Source organism: Aquarana catesbeiana, linkage group LG06, assembly GCF_042186555.1.
Source record: "Aquarana catesbeiana isolate 2022-GZ linkage group LG06, ASM4218655v1, whole genome shotgun sequence".
Classification (NCBI taxonomy): Eukaryota; Metazoa; Chordata; class Amphibia; order Anura; family Ranidae; genus Aquarana; species Aquarana catesbeiana.
Window position 1 is genome coordinate 111,656,218 of NC_133329.1, and position 19,390 is coordinate 111,675,607.

The window sequence follows — 19,390 nt, forward strand, 5'->3', positions numbered from 1 at the left end:
TCTCCAAAAGGGAGGGGGGGGGGGGGGGATCATGCTCTGCTTCAGTATGTCACAGAACATGTTGACATTCATGGTTCCCTCAATGAACTGTAGCTCCCCAGTGATGGCAGCACTCATACAGCCCCAGACCAGGACACACCTACCACCATGCTTGACTGTAGGCAAGACACACTTGTCTTTGTACTCCTCACCTGGTTGCCGCCACACATGCTTGACACCATCTGAACCAAATAAGTTCATCTTGGTCTCATCAGACCACAGGACATGGTTCCAGTAATCCATGTCCCTAGCAAACTGTTTGTGGGCTTACTTGTGTAGAAGAGGCTACCTTCTGGGACGACAGCCACGCAGACCAATTTGATACAGTGTTGGCAGCACTCATACGTCTATTTCCCAAAGACAACCTCTGGATATGACGCTGAGCAAGTGCACTCAACTCCTTTGATCGACCATGGCGAGGCCTGTTCTGAGTGGAACTTGTCCTGTTAAACTGCTGTATGGTCTTGGCCACCGTGCTGCAGCTCAGTTTCAGGGTCTTGGCAATATTCTTATAGCCTAGGCCATCTTTATGTAGAGCAACAATTATTTTTTTCAGATCCTCAGAGTTCTTTGCCATGAGATGCCATGTTGAACTTCCAGTGACCAGTAGGAGAGTGAGAGCGATAACACCAAATTTAATACACCTGCTCCCCATTCACACCTGAGACCTTGTAACACTAATGAGTCACCGGGGAGGGAAAATGGCTAATCGGGCCCAATTTGAACATTTTCACTTAGGAGTGTACTCACTTTTGTTGCCAGCCATTCATACATTAATGGCTGCGTTTTGAGTTATTTTGAGGGGGGCAAATTTACACTGTTATACAAGCCGTACACTCGCTACTTTAAATTGTAGCAAAGTGTCATTTCTTCAGTGTTGTCACATAAAAAAAAATATAAAATATTTACAAAAATGTGAGGGGTGTACTCACTTTTGTGAGATACTGTATGTAGACAGGTGTGTGCCTTTCCAAGTCATGTCCAATCAACTGAATTTACCACAGGTGGACTTCAAGTTGTAGAAACATCTCAAGGATGATCAGTGGAAACAGGATGCACCTGAGCTCAATTTTGAGTGCCATGGCAAAGGCTGTGAATACTTCTGTACATGTGATTTTTTAATTAATAAATTTGCAAAGATTTTAAACAAACTTACTTCTTTCACGTTGTCATTATGGGGTATTGTTTGTAGAATTTTGAGAAAAATAATGAATTGAATCCATTTTGGAATAACACTGCAACATAACAAAATGTGAAAAAAGTGAAGCGCTGTGAATACTTTCTGGATGCACTGTAACTGGACATATCCATAAAGAAATGGCAGATTTTAAAAAGGATAAGTTCACTTTTTAAAACAATAGATGCACATTTTTTTGCAGCTAAAAAAAAATGTGCATTATTTTTTGTATTAGGAACCCAGTAAAGCATGGCACCAGCGATCAGCAGATCACTGATGCCATGCAGGTCTCCTGCATACCATCAGTGTATCTGCTCGCCCGACTTGTAGTTCATTCAGAAATACAGAGCTGCGTGTCTGAATGACGCGGCTGTGTTGGTCACGCTGTTTTCAAACAGTGAGGGGGGAGCGGGTGGCGGCTGCAGCACTGGAAACATGTTACATGCTTCACCTGATTTTAGGGTGTAACATGTTCCCAAAGGTGAAAGGTGAACATATCCTTTAACTGGTGGAACAATATGCAATGCCCCCTTTTACGAGGAATGCAAAGCAATGGTACTCTGAAAGAAAACCACCAAGGCTGAAATCCAACCCTTGATTTGATTTAATTTGATTGGACAGACTCTGGTTGACTTCAGATTGGACAAATGCCAAGATGTGGCACACAACAATCCTACGAGGATGAAGTACTCAAGCCTCACACCAGACAAACAAAAAAAATTCCAAATCCTGGGAGGTAAATTTTCCTTGAAGTTGCCTTCCTATACTTTAAACAGAGTAGGATAGACTGACAGCCATGCTATTAAAGCCAGCGACTGAAGAAGGTTGGAAGATCGGACCTTGCGACAAGGTCAGATTGATCCAGATCCACGGTTCATCTACCAACACGTTTAAGTTGTTGAAGAGCCACATTTTTCTGGGCCATGCTGGGGTAATCAGAACCACTGGAATGCCTTACATCCAAATCCTGGAAAGCACACAAGGTAGAAACTTTAGCAGTGGAAAGGCATAAAATTTGGGAGAACTTATCCCACGTTGTCACCATAGCAGCAACCTGAGTCAGTCCAGTCTCACTGAACCTGCAGAACGGAAAAACCACATCTGGGCATGACCGCACAGTTATCTGTTAAAGTAACGCAGTGCCTTATCACAAAAATGGCCTGGTCATGAAGGGGGGTAAATCCTTCTGTAGGTCAAGTGGGTAAAGTGGTTCAAAAGGCAAAAAGGTTTTTCACCTTAATGTACTCTCTGCATTAAGGTAAAAAAAAAAAAAAAATAAAATAAATAATCTTTCAATAGCAGCCCGCCCTTTAACACTTACCTGACACTGATCTAGATCTGATGCTTTTCCCGTCTGTAGCAGCTCTTCTTCCCTCTCTTCTCACAGGAGACTCGGCAGCAGCGGGAGCCATTGGCTCCTGTTGCTCTCAGTCAAATTCTGTGAGGGGGAGTTACGCTGTGTGTGTCTATAGATGCGCACAGTTGCCTCTGGATGAGCCCCCGCACATCTGCCCCATAGCAAGTGCTTTCTATGGGAGCAGACACAGAAGAGAAGTGGAGAGTGTCAGTGGGGAAGGGGAGGAGAGGAGGAGAGGAGATTCTCTGTGCAATACTATTGTACAAAGCATGTAACTATAACATGTTATTTACATTTTTTTTTTTAAAAAGCTTTACAATCACTTTTAGACTTCAACATCCCCTACAGCTGCAATTGCAGGTTCCAAGGCTGCTCCAATGACAGCAAGAGGGTTTAAATAAATCTTCCAGGTGCTTGTCCAAAGCATCCTTAAATACCAGGACCTCATCCATTGGGACCATGAGGGTCTTGTCCAGGTAGGAAAGCAGATATCACCCAACAGGCATATTTCATTTCTTAGCTAACTCACTTTCCATGGGGTACTGCTGTGCAAATAGTTTTGGCAGAATGAACACCTTTTCAGGATAAGCCACTCCATGTATAACACATCCTTTATATAAGGATGTACAGGGAAAGATGGAAAGATTGTAGATGCTGCAAGACGCCCATGATCCAAATCCTGTGACCTTAGGGATGAAGAACTCTGGAAGTGGTAGTTTTAAATTGGTCTCAGCAACGTCCGAGAGAAGTCCATCTAGGCCTTTTGCGTCTGGGATAATACCTGACCCTGGGAATCCTCAGGAGTAGAGTCCTCTGAAGAGGAATGCTCAGCTTATCCCCCTTCCAGAAAAACCAAGTTAGACTTACCGGTAACTTGTTTTCCAGAAGTCTTTCAGGACAGCACCTGAGAGATAGCGACTCCACCCACCGGAACAGGAAACACCTTCTTCCTCCAAACTTTAAAGGGAGGCGCCTCCCCACCATACCTCAGTTGTAGTAGAGAAGACCTCCGGCCCCGGCTGGAACACAAACACATACGTTAGTCACAGCATAGTATATACAATACAATAGGGCGGGATGTTGCTGTCCTGAAAGACTTCTGGAAAACAAGTTACCGGTAAGTCTAACTTGGTTTTTCCCAAGGCGTCTTTCAGGACAGCACCTGAGAGGATAACAGAGACTTACCCCCTTAGGGCGGGACAACAGCTTGCAGGACCTTTCTGCCAAACGCCTGATCATTAGCAGATGTGAGGTCCAGCCTGTAATGTTTCACGAATGTGTGAAAACTCGACCATGTTGCCGCCTTGCAGATTTGTTCAGGGGTGGCACCAGCTCTCTCTGCCCAAGTGGCCGCTAATGCTCTTGTTGAGTGTGCAGAAATTCCTGCTGGAGGAGACACACCTGCATGCGAATAAGCCTCTGAAATGGCTAACTTCAGACACCTTGCTAAAGAGATTTTAGAAGCCTGGCAACCCTTCCTGTTGCCCGAAAATAGCACAAAGAGAGAATCTGAACGTCTAAAGAGCTTTGTCCTTTCCAAGTAACATAACAAAACTCTTCTAACATCCAACATGTGAAAACAAGTCTCCTTCTCCCCTACTGGGTTGGGGCAGAAGGTCGGAAGTACAATGTCCTGAACACGATTTTGTACTGAAGCTACCTTTGGTAAGAATTTCTGATCTGTTCTAAGTATAACCCTATCTGGGAAGATAGATAAATAGGGTTCCTTAACTGATAAAGCATTAAGCTCACTGATCCTTCGTGCAGAGACCATGGCAATCAGAAACACAGACTTAAAAGTGAGATATCTAAGTGGCGCTTCTTCCAAAGGTTCAAAAGGACTCCTTGTTAGAGCCTGGAGGACTATCGACAGATCCCATTTTGGAAACAACTTAAGTGGTGCTGGTCTGGATCTCGTAAGGGATCTGAAAAATCTGGTTACCAACGGATCTGAGGCCACCGATTTTTCTAGGAACACTGCTATCGCAGCTACCTGCACCTTCAAGGTACTAACTGCTAGTCCCTTGTCAGCACCAACCTGTAAAAATTCCAGAATGGAAACAAGACTCCCTGGGTCATGGTCAGATGAATTACACCATGTATTGTAAACCTTCCAGACCTTGGAATAGATATTTCTAGTCACCCTTTTCCTACTGGATAATAGCGTAGAGATTAACCGGTTGGAAAAACCTTTGCTCCTTAAGAGTTGCTCTTCAGATACCAGGCTGTGAGCGCCAAAGTGGCTACCTCTGGGTGATTTACTGGCCCCTGAAATAGTAAATCGTGCCTGAGGGGCAGATGCCAACAAGGCCTGACCGCCATTTTCAGAACGGTTGAAAACCAAGCCCTTCTTGGCCAAAAAGGCGTGATTAGGATAACCGGTACTGTTTCCCCCTGAATCTTTCTTAAAACTAAGGGAATTAACTGGAATGGGGGGAAAGCGTAGCAGAGATGGAATCTCCATGGATACGCCAAGGCATCTGTTCCTAGTGACCCGTCGTGATTGCTTAGGGAAAAAAATTGCGGAACCAAGGCATTCTCCTTTGAGGCGAACAGGTCCACCTCTGGCAGCCCCCACTTCTCGACAATCATGGCGAAAACCTCTGGGTTCAGCGACCATTCTGCTTCCCGAATGGGGTTTCTGCTCAGGAAATCCGCTACCCCGTTCAGGGATCCCTTTAGATGGACTGCTGATAAAGACAGCAGGTGTCCTTCTGCCCAACGGAGAATGCTCATGGCTAGTACTTGCAGCGATTTGCTCCTTGTACCTCCCTGCCTGTTTATGTAAGCCACGGCCGTGGCATTGTCTGTTAGTATTTGAACATGCTGGGCCCGAAGCCCCTGAGCAAATGACTTCAGAGCCAAGTCGATCGCCTTGAGCTCTCTCCAGTTTGAGGACTTGGTCGCCTCTTTCCTGGACCAGTTTCCCTGAGTGAAACCCTTTTCTAGGTGGGCTCCCCAACCCCAGGAACTGGCATCGGTTGTCAGCCTTTTTTCGATTGGAAAGGCCCAGACTAACCCCTCCGATAGGATATCCTGCCTTTTCCACCACCATAGTGACCTCTTCACTTGGGTTGGAACTCTTACCTCTGAATCTAGGGATTCCAAATTGTGATCCCAAGATCTCAGAAGAAAGGCCTGCAGATGTCTGAAGTGCAGTCTTGCCCACTGAACAGCTGGCATTGACGAAGTCAGAACACCCAGGGCTGACATGACCAACCTTACTGTCAGCTGCTGGTTGGTCTGCAAAAAGGACACTGTATCCTGGATTTTTCCTTTCCTCTCTAAAAGGAAGAAAAATTCTTTGGCTTACCGAATTTATTATATACCCTAGAAAGCGAATCTCCTGAGATGGTTCCAGGGAAGATTTTTGGAGATTTAGGATCCAACCTAGAGACTCCAGATGGCTGCATGCTCTGCTTAAATTGCTCCTCAACTCCTCTCTTGAGGGGGCGAAAAATAGCAGATCGTCTAAGTAAGGAATTACTGCGATTCCCTGAAGACGCAGCGGAGCTAGAGCTTCTGCCATTATTTTGGTAAAAATTCGGGGTGCGGATGATAGCCCGAAGGGGAGGGCTCTGAATTGCAGATGCTGAATTCTGCCTTCCAACCTTACCGCCAACCTGAGAAACCTCTGGGACTGGGATGAGATTGGAATATGCAGGTATGCATCCTTTAAATCCACTGACGCCATGAAACAACCTGGAGTCAGAAGATTTCTGGCGGTGAAAATTGAGTCCATCTTGAACCTTCTGTATTTGATGGCTCTGTTTAGTGGCTTTAAATTTAGAATTAAACGAAATCTTCCTGTTGGTTTTTTTACCAGGAAGACATGAGAATAGAAACCCTCGTGCCATTCCTCTGGTGGCACCGGGATTACTACACCCTGTTGCATCAGTTCCTCCAGAGAGGATTTCATGGCCAGGGCCCTTAATGGATCTCGAGGAGCATTTGTTACCAGAAACCTTCTTGGGGGGCTTCTGGAAAACTCGAGAGTATAACCCTGCGAGAGAGTGGTCAGAATAAACTGATTTGTAGTTATCACTGACCACTGCGGAAGAAACTCTCGTAATCTTCCGCCGACCCGCAGAGATGCGTCATAGTGAGTTTTCGGCCTGTGAAGGAGGACGGAAGAGAATTCCGCCTTTGCCCTTCGCCTTTTGCGCGGACCAATTTTTTCTCCTGCCCTGAAACTTATTTTCCTGCTGTTGCTGTTGAGTTTTTTGAGGTTGAAAAAGACGTTTTGGGGTCTGCTTTTTCTTTTTGACCGGAAAGGACTTCTTCTTATCGGCAGTTCTGTCTAGGATATTATCTAGATCAGGGCCAAAAAGAAGGTCACCTGAAAAGGGAATACCACAAAGTTTACTCTTTGAAGCTGTATCACCTGGCCAGGTTTTTAGCCATAAAGCTCTTCTCGCAGCATTTGCTAAAGCTGCAGACCTAGCTGACATTTTGATAGCTTCAGCCGAAGCATCAGCAATATAAGCAACAGCAGAAATCAGGGTAGGAAAGGAATCTAAGATCTCCTGCTTGGGGGAATCTGCCACTATATGAGATCTAAGTTGGTTCACCCAGTATTCCAGATTCCTGGCTACACAGGTTGTGGCCATTGCTGGTTTTAAATTGCTCATGATTGATTGCCATGATCTCTTGAGCAAAAGATCCATGCGTTTGTCCATTGGATCCCTTAGAACACCCATGTCTTCAAAAGACAGGTCTGTGGATCTTGAGACCTGTGAAAAGGCCGCATCCAACCTGGGCACCTTATTCCACACCGCAGAAGGGTCCTCCTCAAAAGGGAATCGCCTTTTGTGGGCTCTGGAAAAAAAGGGCTTTTTCTCTGGATCTTGCCATTCCTTAGTAATGGCGTCAGAAATGACCGAATGAACCGGAAATGTTCGCCCCTTAGGCTCATTTAACCCTGCATACATGCGGTCATGAAGAGATAACTCCTTCTTTTCCTCACTTAAGCCAAGTGTAACATGGATAGCCTTAAGGAGTCCGTCTACCTCCTCTAGGGAAAGCTTAAATTTGGAAGGAGCCACCTCCGCTTCCTCACCCTCCTCCTCCGAATCTTTAACGGAAGGAGTAGGGGACTGCTCCTCCCTGATAGAGGGGCCTTCAGGTAAAGCTTCTACCATGGGGAAAGAAAAAGAACCCTGGGAAGCCTCAGAAGTGGATGGCTGACTAGCAGCTGGATTAACTAAAGAGTCACGAAAAGTCTGAATCGTGGCGTATAGTTCCTTCTTTACAGAGGCAACCAGATCATCACAAACCGAAGCTGATTCCTCCTTAACTAAAGAAGTGATGCATGTACTGCATAAGGCTTTTTTCCAATTTTCTCCCATTTTGGCCCTGCAAGCAGGACATCTCTTTTTTGGGTCAGAGCTTTTAGCCTGTGAGAGAAAAAACAAAAAAGGGAAAAAAACCAGGGGACCTTTTAGTGAGACCCGGTCTCAGCTACACAAGAATCACCCACAGGTGCACTAAGAAGAAACCAGTCAGCCTCTAGTGTCCAGACAGGCCCCTTGCCACTAGGGGGTAAGAAAAAAGAAAGTAGACCAAACCCAGGAAAGGAAGAAAGGCAGACTTAAACTGCTGCTCCTACCTGAGCTTTACTGGCGCCTGTGCCTGTCCCCACCGCTGCAGACGCTGAATCCTCCATCTCTGGTGTGCAGCTCCTCACTTGTGGCTTTATAAGCCGCTTCCGGACTCCCATAGTGCATCTGCACCGGACCGGAAGCGGAAGTAGGCGCCAGTTCCTGTCCTCCCTCCTCCCCCCTTGCATCCACGCCGGAAATGACGCTTCTGCTGACCCAGCGACCCCGCCATGTCACTTCCGCCGCGCCTGCCGGCCAAAAAACATGGCGGCGGCGCACGCGCACCGCCGCCCTATGACCGCGCGGATCACCGGGTCTACGGCTCTCACCGAGCACCAGGAGGGGAAGAGGAGCCCGTTTGCTACCACTGCCGAGGCTTGGGTAGGCCGGGAGGACAGCGGGTCCCTGAAGGAGGAAAAAAAGAAAGGAAGCCCCGTCTCCCAGGAGCACCTGAGAGAACCTGCTCCCCCTCAAAAGATGTTCCTTCCAGGCCGGAGGAAACACAAAAACTGAGGTATGGTGGGGAGGCGCCTCCCTTTAAAGTTTGGAGGAAGAAGGTGTTTCCTGTTCCGGTGGGTGGAGTCGCTATCTCTCAGGTGCTGTCCTGAAAGACGCCTTGGGAAATGTAATTTGCCCTTCCACCCCTTCCTTTGGTGGGTTCCCAGTAGGCTCCTTCTCTGTTAATAAAGGAGGGAGAAGGAATGGGAACATTTCCATTTGCAACCAAGATGTTCTAATCTGGAAGGCATTCCGGAAACCTGAAGATGTAACCCAGTAATAGCAGATAAAAATTCCTCTTGACACCAGGGAACTGAAGGAAGGTGGTGATGAGATTGGTGCTGAATCAGATAGACACCTATGCTGGTACCACCAGAACCATACAGACAAAATAAGTCCCCCCCACTAAGTCCTGCCTTTCTTATGTCAGTGATCCCTTTCCTTAAATCAGCAAATAAGCCCTTAATGAGTGATCATTCGCCCTGCAGGCAGATGTAGGTGTAGAGGCTGCCAGCTAACTCCACTGACCGAACAGCTCACTTCCTTGCGATCACTAACAGCTGGGAGTATTGGCACCCAGACCCCCTCTATGGCGCTCAGGAGCACAGTAATATAAACCACAGTTCTAATATAAACAGTGCATTAAGGGGAAAGGGAGCATGGTACTGTAGGCACACAACAGCTAGAGAACCAGGAGCCCCGGTGTGTTCCTTTCCCTGGGTACCAGCGCTTATAAGGACAACACTGAGGCACTCACCAATCCATGCCTCAGGTTCCACCCCCCCCCCCCCCCCCCCCCCTCCAAGGAGGAAAACTTCACTCATCATGGTGTCACCACAAGGATTTGGGTTGTATGAAAAAAAAATAAAAAAAAAATAAATTAAAATTCTGAATTTTTGGTTACCTGCTCTGTTGGTATCTTGGTCTCCATTGATATGGCCTCCCGTAGGAGCACCACATTTCCAGACAGAGGTACAGCAACGCCAATGCGCATACAATGCGAGCATTTCCCCTGATAGACCACGGTCACATAAAGGGGCCTACCAAATAAAACACAAATTTCTATTAGAGAAAACCACTGATCATATTTGAAAAGTCACAAAGAAACACAACATGGAAAAATAAAACATGTATTGAACACTGTTGCTGTACTATGTTATTTTACCTAACATTTATCAAGCCATTAAAGCAAATTTAAAAGGGTAAGTTCACCTTTGTACACTTTTTCCCCCTAAATTCCAGCTCCCCTATGCACCAATATAGCATTCATGTACTTTTTTTGCAAAAATATCAAAGCTTTCCATTAACTCTACAGTCACTTACTTTTCTTGTCCTAATCCAGGTTTCCAGATGTCTCCATTAGTAATGTCTTCTTCCTTACAGATTGTAGGTCATGACACAGGAAGGAGTTGACCAGCTGACCTCATTAGCACACACCCTGCATCATCCACCCACCCATTCCCAGGTGTGCACATTTTTTTAAATGAAATCAGTGGTCACCCTCCTCACCAATTACACAATCAGATTGTATAGTGTATAGCCATCTTTATAAAAGTACATAGGAGGGAGGGACAGAAACACTCAGCTCTCAAGCCCCGTTCACATCTCTGCATAGCGGGAACTCGCACTCCCACATGAGTTTTGTTTTTTCTTTAGCGGGGGTGGGGGGGGGGGGCATTTTGGAGCTTTTTTACTCATCACACATAGGGCAGCCCATCCACCTGAATGGGCTGCCCTACACACTGCAATCGCCCCAAAGAAGCTTCAGAACTTTTTTTTTTTTTTTTAAAGAGTTGAGCTAGGTGCGTTTACTGCGATTTTTGGTGCAGCGCATTTCTGAAATGGAAGGAAACGCACAGATGCGAATGGAGCCTCATTGTTCTTGTGTTATCGCACCAATTTCACTTTCAGGCCCCATTCACCATCTAGCATAGTGGGAGCGCACATTTTATGTCTCGTTTTTCCGGTGATACGCATAGGGCAGCCCGTTGATTTCAATTGGCAGCACTACATGTGGTTAAATGGGACATTTTGGCATTTTGTGGGTTGTGTGATTATACTGTGCAACATTTTCCCCTCGTTTTTTCACATGGCAAAATGTGTATTTGCTTCTGTGTTTGGTGTGCAGTTAATGGCACTGAAAGCACAACTAGTAATTTTAGGTGTATAAACATGGCCATACACTATACAATCTGAATGTACATTGTGTATTTAGTGAGAAGGGTGATCACTGATTGATTGCATTTCCTTTAAAAAAACATGTACCTGGGAATGGGAGGGTGGATGATGCAGGGTGTGTGCTAATGAGGTCAGCTGGCCAACATTTCCTGTGTCATGACCTAAAGTCTGATTAGGAAAAAAGAAAGACATTACTAATGGAAACGCCTGGAAACATGGATTAGGACAAGAAAAGTCCTTAGGTTTTTGGAAGTTTTTTTTTCCCCCACCCTGGAGTTGGACTTTAAGACACAATACCTGCTGCAACTCTAAAGCAGAGTCAGTTGAAGATTTAGGAAAGTATAGACTCATCTCTGAGGAAGAAAGAACCACCCACCCCCTGAAAGGCATTAGCCTCTGTAGACATGCGTGGCTTCTTCCCTGATGGGAAGTTTGAGCAGTGGTCCTGGAGTTTCTATTTCTGGACTTTATTGATGAGCAGATATACACAGTTTTTTTGTGAGTATAATTATTGATTTTATTGCACTAAGTGGTGTATAAAAAAAAAAAAGTAATGCACTAGGCTGGTGCGCTCTCTGTTTTTTCAGCGTTTGGTACATTTGGACTATCCCAGTGCTAAGACGGCAGCAAAGTGTCACTTTGGTCACATAACAAATGGAAGTGAAACAGAAACCGTAAGAGTTGTCTGAGTCTTGGGAAACACACTTGAGCGCAAGAGGTTGTTTCTATTATTAGCTTGGGTAAAATATAGAGCCTTTACAGCCTGGGCATTATATATAAGTGGCATTGTGGTGACAAGGCCACATTATGGGTTTATGTACAATGCATTTATTTAGCAAGTTTGCATTGAATTTCGATGGCATAAATTTTAGTGTACATAAAAGCTCAGAAGTTGCTCTGACCTCCTATGCACTACTGCGTTTCTTCAGACACAGCATGTCCTATAGAGTTGCGTTTGAACTGCAGGCAAAGCAGGTTAAACACAGCCTTTTCGTGCCAAACTCTACTTTTTCTATACAAATGTGTTTGAGTAGCACAATGGAAGCAGCTGCATTTGACAATGATGCCTGTTCACATAAGTTTTCCCATGTTATGGAGATGAGGAGGAGAGGTGATCTGTAGGTTTAATAGGGACTATGTCAGACTATACATTTCAGGCATAGGCAGAGTCACCCAGCCTGGAGTGCCATCACAGACACACAAACTTGCTTTGTACAGCTAAATAATGTAAGATACAGATAAAATGACAGTGGGGTTGTGATTCATTTACAATGACCAAAAGAAATGAATACTCAGCGCTGCCTCTCTAAAACCTAAATTACATCTACCTACATCAAAGTGCTATAGTGCCAAATAAATTCATACAATGTAATTCAAAGTAAGGTGCAATCAATAAAGTTCATCTATTGTGAAGTATGGGAGCTTCTGATGACGCCCAGTGTGAGGGGCGAAACATGTCAAACTAAGGATTATCTGTGAAGGCTGTTTGGAGATCAAGGCGGCAATTTTTGCACATTTTAAAGATTTTTGATGTAAGTGTAATGATTTTAAACCTTTTAAATAAACCTTGCAGTATTACACTATATTCTCTCTTTCTTCACTTGTCCGAACTTTACCTCTTCAATCATCTATGACTGAGTAAAGCATGCTGGACCCATAACAAGCGGTGGAGGAGAGAAGATTTCACTCTCTGAGGCACAACCAACTAATGCCTCGTTTCCACTGAGCGGATCGGTTCGGTACGCTATTTTGGGTGTTTCCATTATGAAAGCGGCCCATACAACCGAACCGTTCCATTCAGGGTCCTGCTTCAGATGTGGGGCCATAGAAAATGGAACGGTTCGGTTAGGGCGGAGCTACGATACATTCCACTGATTGGCTGACAGAAAACCCTCTGCTGTGCTATGCTGAGGCATTTTTTCTAAACCCTGTATGGCCCCTTGTGGTCCCACTTGCAGTGGAAACGCTCACCAGAATAGACCGGACCATTCTAGGCCATTCAAACTGTACCGACCCGAACCGATCCGCTCAGTGGAAACGAGGCATAATATATCTGCTGGACAGAAGATACCATTTTTATACACACAGGCGTATTTTTCATCTCTATTTGGTGAGTGGGGACCCAGGAGGGGAACACAGGAAGTCACCAAGATTGCACCAATGTGTCACCAATCCCGTACTTCACAATAGATGAACTTTATTGATTGCACCTTACTTTGAATTACATTGTATGAATTTATTTGGCACTATAGCACTTTGATGTAGGTAAATGTAATTTGTGTGCAAACATATACACACACATACATTTTGGATTCACTGAAAAAAATTTTTTTTTCAATTTTCATTTTTTTAATTTCCATTTTGTTCGATTCTTCATTTTTATATATATTTGCCCACTGCATCTATTGCACAAACCAACGTACAGCTACGGCAATTTGCGCAATAGAGCCAACCTGCCGCAGCATAAATGAGGGCAGCTGGTGGGCAAATGGTTAAAAAACGCACCGTAAACGCTGCAAAATCGCAGCAAAAACGCTCCATTAACGCATAGGCGTTTTACTGGCAGTTTTAAAGCGAACCAGTGTGAAGTGCCCTTACAAGTTCTAATTTATATCCATTTACAATATAAATATTTTTGTTATAGGTAACAGCATTGTGCAGAAATTGACATCAAGAGTGCTAGGAATGTTGCATTCCGTTATTTAGACACATTTTGTCTTCTCTTTTGAAAAAACAAACAAAAAAAAAAAAAAAAAAACTGATATTCTTTCATGCATCCTGACATCACACTCCCAAAGTCACATTCCTGCATTAGCCTGTACCAAGGACCCAATCACCCAGGAAAAATAACCAGCAAGCAGCCCTGCTCACCGCATCAATTGAGCTATACACATGCAGTGCCACTCTGTTTTGGGGTACTGACATAATGCTTCTGCATCATTTTTTTTTTTTTTTACCTCATGATCAGATCAGTCATACAGATCAGCTATGGTACAAGTGGAAAAAGAAAATATGCAGTCTTAAGAGCCCTTTCACACTGAAAGCACCGGGCATCGGCAGTAAAGCGAACCTATTTTTAGCGGCACTATTCGGCCACTAGCGGGGCGGTTTTAACCCCCGCTAGTGGCCGAAAAAGGGTTAAAACCGATTGACTGATTTCAATGGGCTCCTACAGCGCTGCAAAGATGCTGCTGCCAGTGCAGCGCCCCAGTGTGAAAACCCTCAGGCTTTCACATTGGGATTGCAGGTGGGGCTTTCTTCAGGCGCTATTCTTAGCGCTAAAGCGCCTGAAAAACGCCTCCAGTGTGAAAGGGGTCTAAAACCCAAATAGGAAAACTGCACATTTGATATTTTGTTTCAATGGCAGGTTAGGTTATTTGGAGGATTAGAAACCCTAGTATGGATAGCATAAAGCTAAAAACAGGGGCATGCAAAACACAAACGGACTAGGCACACTCCTCTTACCGTGTATGAGGCAAGGGGATTGGCAATGAAATGCAGAGGAAAGGGTCAAAAGTGTTACTCTGTTTCTGACAATGGGGGCACGTCAGGGAAGACCTATTGAGCAAAGAACACAAACAGCCAAAAGCGTTACAAACACTGCAGACAGGTATTCATTAAAGTATTTCTCACAGAGACAGAATGGTGATAAATATAAGCGATCACAAGATCCAATATTTTACAAATTGTGACAGTCCTTCTTTTGTGTTCAAATCCCTTAGTCCATTATTCCACCATATTTTCATTATTTAAGTGTGATGTGCAAGAGTGTAAACAATACCCCTCAAGGGGTCCATCTTCCTTCTCCTTTAACCCACAAACTTTTTTCTCTTACCTCCTTTTCTTCTCCCCCTCATCTTTCCTGACCTTATAGAAGGATTCCAATATATGACCTGACCTATATTGCTTACTGGTTTCTTCTTAACCTCCTCCTCTTCACCTTCATTTTCTGTCATTCTAACGTTACACATGTTTGGCCGCTCTTGGCTTAGACAGCTGTTCGACATATTTGATGTGTAGAGCTGACATGTCATTTCTCTTTGACTTGCTATACGGACCAAAAATCTGTGAAATCATATGACTTTAAGGCCCCATTCAAACGTGAGTGACTTGTCATGCAACTTTGGACATCAAACTTGCATGACAAGTCATTCCCCATGTTTTCCAATGATATCCATTCAAATATGTACGACTTAAAGTTGCAGCAACTTCAAAATTCATGCAATATTTAGGTCCGACTTTCATGCAACTTGAGGGCCCTAGACTTCAAATGTAAAAATGGAAGTTAACTTCCATCACTGTCATTTACCTATAGGTAAGCCTACAATAAGGCTTACCTATAGGTAAAGATCTCCTAAACGTGCACCGTTTAGGAGATATTTGCTGTACATGCAACCAGTGACATCACTGGCGCATGCGCTCTGAAGGAATGGCCACCCGTGCCATTCTTTCGGAGCCCTGTGCCGTAAACGTCCAGCAGTTTCCTTAACCCTCAGAAGTTGCTTTCAGTACAGTGCATTCAGAAAGTATTCACAGCGCTTCACTTTTTCCACATTTTGTTATGTTACAGCCTTATTCCAAAATGAATTAAATTCATTCTTTTCCTCAAAAATTCTACAAACAATACCCCATAATGACAAAGTGAAAGAAGTTTGTTTGAAATATTTGCAAATTTATGAAAAAATAAAAAATGTACATGTACATAAGTATTTACAGCCTTTGCCATGACACTTAAAATTGAGCTCAGGTGCATCCTGTTTCCACTGATCATCCTTGAGATGTTTCTACAGTTTGTTTGGTTCCACCTGTGGTAAATTCAGTTGATTGGACATGATTTGGAAAGGCACACACCTCTCTATATAAAGTCCCACGGTTAACAGTGTATGTCAGAGCACAAACCAAGCCATGAAGTCCAAGGAATTGTCTGTAGACCTCCGAGACAGGATTGTATCAAGGCACAGATCTGGGGAAGGGTACAGAAACATTTCAGCAGCATTGAAGGTCCTAATGAGCTCAGTGACCTCCATCATCTGTAAACGAAAAGTTTGGAACCACCAGGACTCTTTATAGAGCGGGCCGTGCAGCCAAACTGAGCAATTGGGGGAGAAGGGCCTTAGTCAGGGAGGTGATCAAGAACCCAATGGTCACTCTGACAAAGCTCCAGCATTTCTCTGTGGCCAGAGGAGAACCTTCCAGAAGAACAACTATCTCTGCAGCGCTCCAGCAATCAGGCTTGTCTGGTAGAGTGGCTAGATGGAAGCCACTCAGTAAAAGGAACATGACATCCCGTCTGGAGTTTTCCAAAAGGCACTTAAAGGACTTTCAGACTATGAGAAACAAAAAAAAAAAAAAAAGAAAAAAAAAATCGCTGGTCTGATGAAACAAAGGTTTGAACTCTTTGGTCTGAATGGCAAGCGTCATGTCTGGAGGAAACCACTCATCACCACCGCTCACCAGTGAAGCAGTACATCTACAGTGAAGCATGGTAGTGGCAGCATCATGCTGTGGGGATGTTTTTCAGCGGCTGAAACTAAGAAACTAGTCAGCATCAAGGAAAAGATGAATGCAGCAATTTAAAGAGACATACTTGATGAAAACCTGCTCCAGAGCGCTCTGGACCTCTGACTGGGATGAAGGTTCATCTTCCAACAGGACAATGACCCTAAGCAAACAGCCAAGATAAGGAGTGGCTACAGGACAACTCTGAATGTCCTTGAGTGGCCCAGCCAGAGCCCAGACTTGAACCCAATTGAACATCTCTGGAGAAAATGGCTGTCCTCCGACGCTCGCCATCCAACCTGATGGAGCTCGAGGGGTCTTGGATGGGAAAAACTGCACAAAAAAAAAAAAAAAAAAAAAAAAAAAAAAGGTGTGCCAAGCTTGATTATACTCAAAAAGACTTGAGGCTGTAATTGGTGCCAAAGGTACGTCAACAAAGTATTGAGCATAGGCTGTGAACCCCAGATGATGACTTTTTTAGTTGAAACATGTCGGGTGGACCCCTCATAACTACCGCTACAAGATTACATGCTGTTTTTATCTTCTAAAAATGTGAGTTTGTTTTCTCTTTATTTTTAATAAATCCAAGTTCAAACGTTATCACGCTATGTGAGTGTTTTTTCCCTCACATGTTATCTATACCAATTATCTGGTTCATGGTGCATCCACTGCTGAGGAAGTCGTGCTGATCCTCTTCCCTCCTTTCTTGATGACATCCGGCCAGATTATGTGCCTAGACCTGGTGGTCTTCAAGCTTTTTTGACCTGTTTGGCATATGCCATTTCAGGCCATATTTTCTGGTAAGCCTCCTTGTTTTCTGGTGATGGTCCTGACACCGACATCAATCCTCTGTGCACTTCCGGTTTCTCTACGGTCCATTCATATGCCAAGGTGCCGGCTCTGAACCATCCCCCTGCATGCTCAGGAGATACCTGGCTATCATTATCTTTTCACCACTATTATAGACTTTTTTTGTTTATTTGCACATATATTGGGACTTTATACTTCACGTTTTTCATATATTTTGTTCAATACATGTATATTGATTGTCACTATATATTTACTAATTTGTATATTCACGTATTTATTCGGTTCATACCGTATTATCTGATCTATACTCACTGTACTTGTATATTCATTTGTTATGTAATATTTAGCGCCACACTTTTATATTTTAAAGTATTGAGCATAGGCTGTGAATACTTACATACATGTGATTTTTTTTTTTCCCCATTTTTTATTTTTAATAAAAATGCAAATATTTCAAAACAAACTTCTTTCACTATGGAGTATTTGTAAAATTTTGAGGAAACGAATGATTTTAATCCATTTTGGAATAAGACTAACATAACAAAATGTGGAAAAAGTGAAACGCTGTGATAGCTTTCTGAATGCACTGTACCTGAATGTTATACAATGCAACCTGTGTGCAACAGTTGTCCATTATCACTGGTCAAATCCAAAGTCTTATCCAAGTTGCACCCATCCAAAGTTGCACCAAAGTTGGTGCAACTTTGGAGTTGTACACGTGTGAATGGAGCCTAATGGAACGTTCTTATTGTTACGTTCCCACTAGTTGTACAATTTTCAATGTGCACTGGTCCTACTGTCAGTGTATTTGTGTCTAATGTTGTGTCTAAGACCGCAATTTTTTTTATTTTCAGAATTACAATATATGTTCCAGGTATGGATATTTTTACATAGTTACAATGGTCCAGCTTGGATGTAACTATACACCTCCAATACAGCATTTTCCACTAGCTTCTGGGTCCCATGCCGAGTAGCTGTTCTGCTGCATTGTGAACACAGGAGGTCAGCCACTGGGCATGTGCATGAGTTGTATTCAGAGACATTTTCTCAATGAATGCAAAGCATTCTCTCATTGGGTAAGGTGGTGAGCGCATTGTATAACATTCAGGTACAGTGCATCCAGAAAGCATTCGCAGCATTTCACTTTCTCCACATTTTGTTTTGCCCGGCCTCTCCACCCCGTTCAATCAGAGAGCGCTTATAGGTGTAGGGCCTGGAATCTAGTGGAGATCACTGTAGTAGCAGTGTCTACTACAGTGATTTCCAGCTTCTAGAGCAGTTGTCTTCCCAGCAATGGGGTATATTTCTACGCCTAACATCAAAAAGTGGGCACTATTCCTTCCCCAATACCAAAGATGGAGCACTGTTAACTCCCACTGATACCAGGACAAAATTTCCCGCTGGCCACAGTCCGGCCCCCCTAAAGTCTGTAGTCTAAACTATCCTTTTGTTTAGAAAGTTTGGAGACTGCTGTTCTAGAGGCATCCCACAGGTATAGTACATACATAGTTACATTGGTCTAAGCTGGATCAATAGGACTATGTAAAAATATCCATACCTGAAATTCTTCTATGAGATGTTGCCACAACCATTATACCACTGGTTCCATTTTTTAAACCAATTTCTAGAAAATTATAGCAGTACTCTACCTGTACTGAGCCTGAAAGAGTTCCTGAACAAAGGTCCCGCTGGTTGGGAATGGAGGACCTTCTCCTGCCAGATCTTCCTCCACTGGTGGCTGCAACACATGAAATCATTTCCTTTAGTCATTATGACAGGAAGTCAAACCCTTCCATGCTGAATACAATTCATGTTTCTCATATTCATGGTTCTTCTATAAGCTACAATGGACTAACACCTGCCTGCCAGATGTCTTATGGCCTAGTGCTGCCGGATTCCACACCCCCAACTTTGCATAGCTCAAATTAACCGGTTCCCCACCGGTTCACATGTATATACTGTGGCAGAATGGCACCGCTGGGTGAAATCCCGTACGGGTATGTCTTCCCCTTTAAGAGCCGCCAGAGAGCACGCATGCACCCGCTGCATGGCAGGGGACCCGATGCGCGTGATCAGCATGGGCATTTTTGTGTATAAACACACAAATCCCTATTCTGTCAGGTGAGAGGAGACATATCGTTTGTTCCTACTAAGCAGGAACAACGATATGTCTCCTCCCCCAGTCAGACCTATTCCCATACAGTTAGAACACATTTATCCCCTTGATTGCCC

General features: G+C 44.1%; 1 protein-coding gene across 2 annotated transcripts in view; it reads right to left on the reverse strand.

The window, feature by feature from the left end:
- The window catches only part of USP31 (ubiquitin specific peptidase 31), a 186,301-nt gene that overhangs the window by 113,794 nt on the left and 53,117 nt on the right, over positions 1-19,390 (reverse strand). For both annotated transcript variants that reach the window (XM_073636690.1, XM_073636689.1), the window contains exons 3-5: positions 18,808-18,896; positions 14,315-14,407; positions 9,576-9,711 (exon numbers count right to left, since the gene is read on the reverse strand). In XM_073636690.1, coding sequence (XP_073492791.1) covers positions 9,576-9,711; positions 14,315-14,407; positions 18,808-18,896 — 318 coding nt within the window. The remainder of the gene's footprint in view (positions 1-9,575; positions 9,712-14,314; positions 14,408-18,807; positions 18,897-19,390) is intronic.